This window comes from Corylus avellana, chromosome ca2, assembly GCF_901000735.1.
Source record: "Corylus avellana chromosome ca2, CavTom2PMs-1.0".
NCBI classification, from domain to species: domain Eukaryota; kingdom Viridiplantae; phylum Streptophyta; class Magnoliopsida; order Fagales; family Betulaceae; genus Corylus; species Corylus avellana.
Window position 1 is genome coordinate 45,419,530 of NC_081542.1, and position 7,739 is coordinate 45,427,268.

The window sequence follows — 7,739 nt, forward strand, 5'->3', positions numbered from 1 at the left end:
AGATGTTTTTGGTTTAAAATAATTGTGACTCATGAGATTTGCAAGTTAACTCGCCTTTATACTATATCAAGTTAAAACCATTTTTCTTGTAATGTTTTCTCTCATTTGAGTAAAAATAAAAAATAAAAAATAAAAAGTTAAAGCCATCTAATGTAAAAAGGTGATACCTACACCCAAACACAAGGGAAGAAATAAAGAGAAAGTTCTCTAGTACGTGGGCCACCTTTGTGAACTTCATTCTTAGAAAAATATTGAAGGATGTTAAATCTTAAGAGAAACTTCACTTAACCTCGTGAACTTTTATCACTTTTGCAATGTCCTCTTAAAGTTTAAAAATTCTTAATTTAGTGTATCCAATATCTAATTTTTTGCAACATCACTTACCCTTTACGTTTTTTCGTTAAATCATATATGTCAAAATTCCTAAAATAACATTGTTTTTTTGAAAAAAAAAAAAAAAAAGATTTCTAAGATTTAAGCGGGAGTATTTTTCTAAATTTCATTAAATCCTGACCAATGCCTCGATCTTTACAATTTTTTTAGGAGAAACTTCACTTAGCCACCCTGAATTTTCATCACCTTTGCAATTACCTCCCAAAATTCAAAAACTCTCAATTTAGTATATCAAACTTTCAATTTTTTGTAATGTCATCAATTTATTAGGATTTTCCATTAAATCCTATCAAAATTCCCACAATACCTCTATCTTTTTATTATAAAAAATAAAAATAAAAAAAATAAAAATTGAAAAAATTCAGGCGTTGGTCAGAATTTAATGGGATTTGCAAAAATACTTATGCTTGAATCTTTGCAATTTTTTATTTTATTTTTTTTTACAGTAAAAAGATAGGAGTATTTTGGAAAATTTGACAATATTTAACGGAATATTCTAAGGGATGGGTGACATTGCAAAAAATTGAAAGTTTGTTACACTAAATTGAGAGTTTTTTCACTTTTGGGTGGGTAATTTCAAAGCGCATGAAAGTTCAAGAGATTTTGTGAAGTTTCTATTTTTTTTATATATATATTTTCAAAACAAATTGGGGATATTTTGGTAATTTTGACACCCCTCCGTTAGGATTTAACAAAAAAACCTAACGAAGAATGATTGCAAAAAACTGAAAGTTTGATACACTAAATTGAGAGTTTTTAAACTTAAGAATAAGTAATTGCAAAAGTGATTGAAGTTCATGAAAGTTAAGTTAAGTTTTTCCTAAAAATTTTTAGTAACATGTGTGTCTCCAATTATATGCCAACATGTATCCAAAAAAAACAAAGAAGCTCTTTTTCGAGCGTTTAGAAGGAAGGAATAAAGAGAAAATTCAAGAAACAAGTTAATCATATTGAGTTCACTAATTGATGTATGCCCTTTGGGAATTTATGTTGTCAATGTTTCATAATATCTTACAACTTCTAGTACAAATTCTTTACAAACTTGACATAAAAGTCTATAATTGGTAAAATGATTAAGCATTTCCACTCTTCATGCTTCACATGTAAATAAGAGCTTAGTCATTTCATCAATTACGGATTGCCACATCAAAATTCTAAGAGGCTTATAGTAAAAATTTTAGTACTCGAGCATTTTCTTATCTTGTAACTTGTTCAAAGTATAATTAAACAAGAATAGTGTTTGACATGTATCCATTTCAAGTTTTCAACGCTTTAGTACAACTAGAATATCATCTTTTCGCTTTTATCTTATTTCTTCTTATCTTCTCCATACTCTCATACGCAAGGCATTATTCTGAAAAAAAAAAAAAAAAAGTGTTGGAAACCATAAAAACGTGCCTTTGAGATATTGAACTATTTTCAATATTATCATACCTTCATGTTCAAACTATTTTCTTGTAACGGCCCCAATTTTAGGCTACAGTAGTTAATAGTCCTAGCCCAAGTAGATGGGCTTAGAGATGTGCATGCTCATTAGTGTGAATGGATCAAAACAAAATATACCATGAAATAAATACTTATATTTTACGGTTTTATCTTGAATGATTTGATTTGTTTAATGGATTAAATTGCAACCTTAATGCAATAAGAGATGTGCATGCTCATTAGTGTGAATACATCAAAACACCATAAAGCATGAAATAAGTACTCATATTTTTAAGGTTTTGTTTTGAATGAAATGATTGTCAAATAAAAAAGTGAGAAAATAAAAGAGGAAGAAAAAACGAAGCTCTCGTTTTTTTAGTTTTTTCATGTAATGGTAGAAAAGAAAAGAAACCACTCTCTGTCTTGGAAATTGACATTAATTCAAAAGAGTTGGGCTAGCCGTCAGTCAAAAGAAGGGAGTAGGCTAGCTAGGGGTTGTTGCTAATTATTCAAAGTGGGGTGGGAAATGACAAACATGAAGGTGAACCTGGCAACCTCAAAACTCTCGTTTTTGAGATGTTACGCGATAATTAACAAGTCAAATCTGTGGTGTAAACACAAATTAAAATAAATATTTGTCCTAAGAAAGGAAAATGACAACACAGAGAGGAAACATCTGGCTTCATGGTCATCGCAAATTATAGAATAATATTAGCCAAGTTGACGAATGACGAAAGGATGCTGCCAATCTTTCATTATGCCTTGGAATCGTAATTAGCCAACTCCCAAATGACCACTTCTCAATACTGCACCAAACAGTTGGATGCGACATCTAATTTGTCCTTTTTGTGAAAGAGTTGCATTGCTAACTAACTCTCTTCATTAAAATTTTGCTAAGTTTTAATTTACGGTTGGTAATTTTTGATACAATTTTCAAATTTGACATGACTTGTTTATCAAACGATGACTTGTTTATCAAACGAGTTATGTGGGTCGTGTGTATTATCTGCTTATTTAAATGGATTGTACCACTATTGAGGGGATTGACTCATTTAACTAAATATATCGTATTCGAGTTAACCTATGAGTCAACCCAACCCGACAACATGAATTGCTAGCCTTATTTCATACCAAATTTTGGAGCAAAAATGCCACATTCTAGAAAGTTAGTTTCACATTAGGGAAAAATGCAAAATTAGTCATTGTGGTTTAGCTGATTTACAATTAACTCAATGTGGTATCAAAATCATGAACTCAAAGGTCCCTAAGATATGCAAAAAAAATAATTTAGTCCATACAGTCAAATGTCATCCACTAATTTAACAAATTCTGTTAGTGTGACACTGACTTAAATAAGATAAGTATTACAATTTTATTGGTTCTAACATTTCACGCTCTTAGAATTTGTTAAATCAGTGAACAAAATTTGACTGTAGGGACTAAATTATTTTTTTGGCTTATCTCAAAGACCTTTAAGCTTATTTTAATACCACATGTAGTTAATTACAAATCGGGTGAACAACAGGGACTAATTTTACATTTTTCCCTTGGATTGCCACATTGAGTTGAGTAGATTTAGTGCTAAATCTCACATTAATTTTCCTTACTAAATGAAACTAAGTTGTTTAAAACTCCAATTACAACTAAATCAATCTCTTAAAAATAATAATGTAAAATGTGACTAACTCTTCTCCTTTGTCATTACAAATAAAACCTTAAAAACTTTTCTAAATCATACTGGAGTAATAATGCAAATATGATGGGACATCTTTATTTCCGTAAAGAGAATGTACAAGGGGTGGGTGGCTGTCATTTCAAGTAACAAAAGGATATGTACGTGGGAGAATAATAATTCCCTTTCATACACACAAGATCAAAAAGACCCAACAACAGTTCTGAGAAATAGAATCCAAAGATCAATCAAATACAACCAGAGTATCACTCCTCTTCCCTCTTCATGGCAGGGAAAGTTTCCAGAGGAACACACCACAGCCACACAAAGCTGTCTCCCCTTGCAAGCAACAATTTTCCTCCACAAACCCATATTTTCTTTATTCCTTCTTTCTTCGATGAAGCCATAATAATATAGATTAATTTCAACTTTCTTAATGACCCATTGATCAACTTGCAATTAAAATACTAATTTATGGTTTATGGTGGGCACGTGGAGATGTTCCAAAGCTTGACCCCATTATAACCCTGCTTTGCCTTAAGCTTCTCATGGCTTATCTTATTTTATACAAAATTATTTGTCAATCAAGTTGCAACCTGCTTGTATAGACCTCCCAAATTTGATGCGTTGATGGGGCATATAATAGTATTTAATTATCTTTAATTAGTGGTTTGAAAGAGAGGCAGGATTGGTATCAAGCTAGTTTAATATTGCAATCCCAAGATATCTGTTTGAGATACAATGCCTTTGATTTAAAGGTAGTATTTTCTTAAGAGCCTTGATAATAGAGAAAGCAAAAATTTATCCCTAGCTAGTAGTATAAACCTCCCCTTAATACACTCTGTCTCTAATGATATCTCTCCCCGCTTCAATTCCTAACATTCTCCTCAAGGCTCACGTCATGCAATGCCTTAGCGTGTTACTAAAAAGTTAGTCATATTTGCGTTGTTATTGTAAAAAGACTACTCAAGTTACATTTAGAGCTTATTTATAAACTTAGTTTCATCCAGTAAGAGACCAATGCAAGACTTAACATCAATAGCACATGTATAATCCATCTGCTTTATGTGAGTAATTCATCTTTTCAATGTAGAATTAACTTTCCGGAACGCCGCAAATATGGTAGATATTCAGGAATTAATCCAACATAGCAAAAAACAAAAAAAGACCCAGAGTTAGACTTTCTACTTTTTATCAACATATCCATCATTACAACACTGTTTAAGGATTTGAGCTGCCTAACCAAGGTTGAAAAGGAAACTATTTCGATCCTATTTTTCTTTTTCTTCTTCTTCTTTTCTTGGCGTAGTGACAAAATTCTGAAACTAAGCAAACTGCAGACATTATAGGGAAGAAAGTACAGCAGAGATATTTACCATATCAATGACTAAAGACTTGTAAGGACACAATCCGAGTTGAGATCACTATATTGAATAAATAAGGAAATTTACCCAACTCCTCAATGGAAAAATTAAAGGAAAAGGAATTCACCTTAAATAAGATTAAAGGGCTATACTCTACAGGTTAGTAAATATGCCATCAAGAAATCATGAAGACTTTTAGTACTAAATATGCCATCATGATGAAGTCTCTTGGAAACCAGCTTTCATTGTCTGCAGAGCCTTTGGTCTTGGCTTCAGCATTCCCAAATCTGCTTGAGACAGTTCTTTTCCTGTTCTTGGGATCCTGGATTATTGTGCTTTTGAAAAGCTCTTCTGTTAAGAGATTGATGTATCATATATGTCATAAACAACACCAATCCAGATGTATATATAGAATGGTACCAGAAGAACCCCAAAAAGAGAAAAAAAGAAGAAAGAAATCTCAGAATTTAACTGGAGCTAGTGAGATTTAGAGAAAGTTCATCTTATAGAGCAAAAGACAGAAGAAAGACATACCTGCGAATGATGCTCTGTACTCCCACGCACACGCTTCCATGAAAACTTTTTTCTTGAATCAGAGAGGCCTTCTTCACTAGTTGAAGAACTTGAGGCTGATGGAGGCGGAGTTGAAGACCATGGAACTACTTGATTTTCTTCATCATCTTCATCAATATCTCCTTGATCCTCATGACCATGACCATGACCATCATCATCATCTTCAATGTTGTCTTCTCTATCAAGATCATCTTCCCCACCACCCCCATCATCATCATCATCATCATCGTCGTCGTCGTCATCATAATCATCACCATGGTCATTTGCCTCATTTTGGGTATCGCCACTATTCACACAACTTTCACAAACAGAAATAGTAGGACTGAGCTTTGGTCCGGAGCCACTCCAAGGCGTCGAAGACTGACAAACATGGCAAAGAAGTGTTCTTGAATGCTTGCTGACCAGGAAATTTGCGCCATGAACCTGAGAATCGCAGTCCCAACAAAGGCTAGCTTGATCCGATTCGCAGTACATCTTTGCCAGAGAGTCGCAGAGCTCACACTTCTTCATCTTTCCCCCTTCCAAGAAAATGGTACACAGCCTTAAACCTCTGTAATCACATCCTTGTGCCTGTTCCCATTGTCCTGCTTTATTTCCTCCTATTAAGCCCCTGGGTGTACAAAAAAAGAAATTTTAAATAATAATAAAAAAAAAACACATGGTGCAGAGCAACTTGCAACTATTTATAAATTAAAACCTGCACTGTTTTCTTTGTTTTTTTTAGTAGAAAGAGCTGAGAATGGATGCACCAATCAATATACAGGACAGGTACTAATTTAAAATTATGAAAACTCCTTAAAAGAATGTTTATGACATTGTTAAGAAGTTAACACAAGTAGATTCCTATGACTATGGACTGTTCTTGTGTGTTGTGAGATAAGAACAAGATTTTTCGGAAAATTCAGGCGCAAAAAAGCTAGTCATGTCTACTTTATTACATCAAAATAATTAATCAATTCAAAACTCGTTAAACATCACTTATAAAGCAATGTGGGACATAGAGTAAGCTACTTATTTTTTTAATATAAGAATTCCAAAACAACTAATCAATTTGAAATTACTTATAATCTAAAACCCGCACCCTTTCTCATTCACAGTCAGAATCCTCTTTGTAAGATCCGGGGTCCAAGGTGACTATAGCTTCATGGAAAAGAAAATTGGATGAGAAGAGCACAAGAGACGACTAGGGCAGCATTGTGTCTTAAACACCCACATGAAATTTGTCACATTAAAATTTGATCAACATTTGGTTAGTCCTAATGTTGAATGGATATTGGTCCGTCTGCAATTAGAGGGTCCAGCTGGTCCAAACCCAGTACCTACTTGGTTTCTTGCAATTTTGTGGTGAGCTGTGCATGCAGCTGCTTCTCTGTAACTCTGTTCTCTGTATGTAGACACACTTTTAAAGAAAGAGACGGTGCCCCTCATGGCCTTATCTCAGTTTCAACACTCTTCCCAAAGAGCTTGACACGCGTCTGAATCCAACTGAGCTCTAAATTCTGTGGGCTTCCTCAAATTTCCTCCCGAGTAGGTGGGATGGATTTAGGACAAAATCTATCTGCAATATTAGATAAGGTGAAAACAACTACTCATACCCCTCTCTCTCTCTCTCTCTCTCTCTCAAAAAAGAAAAAAAAGAAAAAAGGAAGTGGATCTTTTAAGATAAAACATAGTTGTCTGATTTGATCATGGAGTGTGCATGTTTTGGTGTTTTTATTTTGTTGTTTTATAGTACTGTCTAATCCTGTCAAGTCAGGTAAATCATTAACTTTCTCGGTGCAAATTGGGCCGCGATCAAAAACTTGGAAACGATCTTTACGGTGCATGAAATTAACACTAAAATTAGAACGAGAAATGAAAATATTCTTTTCTGTGAGAATTATAGATGAGTAATTTGCCTTAGAAAATGTAATCCATCAGTGACATCTTCCTATGGCATCTCACATTATTTTCAAATTATTATTATTATTATTTTGTTTTCAAAATACTAATAATAAGTATTAATCCAAAGTCTATGCTTACTTAAGGACGCTTCCTACTTCTATCGCCTGTGTCTGAATTTCATGTAAAAAAAAAAAACACCCCATCAAAGTTTTAAAATTTTTCAATATGGTCCATCCGTTAACTATTTTCGTTTAATTTAACTGAAAATTGATCATGTATCAAGCACATGTATTTTTTTGTTTTAAATTTTTAAAATTGTATTCATATATTTTAGCAAATTCCAAAAATATCCTCAAGTGAAACCAAAATAAAAATAAATAAAATTGGGCATAGGGGTGGCTTGACCACCCCAATCCGGCCATTTGGGG

The 7,739-nt window shown here is 33.2% G+C and overlaps 1 protein-coding gene across 2 annotated transcripts; it reads right to left on the reverse strand.

Annotated features, from left to right (window-relative positions):
• Positions 1–4,645: 4,645 nt before the first annotated feature.
• LOC132171666 (zinc finger protein CONSTANS-LIKE 4-like) lies at positions 4,646–6,737 on the reverse strand. Of its 2 annotated transcripts, none has more exons than XM_059583039.1 (3): positions 6,509–6,737; positions 5,389–6,037; positions 4,646–5,205 (listed from the first exon to the last, which is right to left on the reverse strand). In XM_059583039.1, the coding sequence occupies exons 2-3, from the start codon at positions 5,935–5,937 to the stop codon at positions 5,182–5,184; spliced, it is 573 nt and encodes a 190-aa protein (XP_059439022.1). In that variant the 5' UTR covers positions 5,938–6,037; positions 6,509–6,737; the 3' UTR covers positions 4,646–5,181. The 2 variants fall into 2 exon arrangements, with proteins under 2 accessions (XP_059439022.1, XP_059439023.1); XM_059583040.1 differs by lacking the exon at positions 6,509–6,737 and adding an exon at positions 6,125–6,292.
• Positions 6,738–7,739: the final 1,002 nt, after the last annotated feature.

What these genes read in the sequence shown, in the direction of transcription:
- LOC132171666 (XM_059583039.1), bottom strand. Translation starts at nt 5,937, where the DNA reads ATGAAGAAGTGTGAGCTCTGCGACTCTCTGGCAAAGATGTACTGCGAA. An exon ending in GTACAGAGCATCATTCGCAG is followed by an intron (nt 5,206 to 5,388) that starts GTATGTCTTTCT and finishes ATCTCTTAACAG; the next exon opens with AAGAGCTTTTCAAAAGCACA.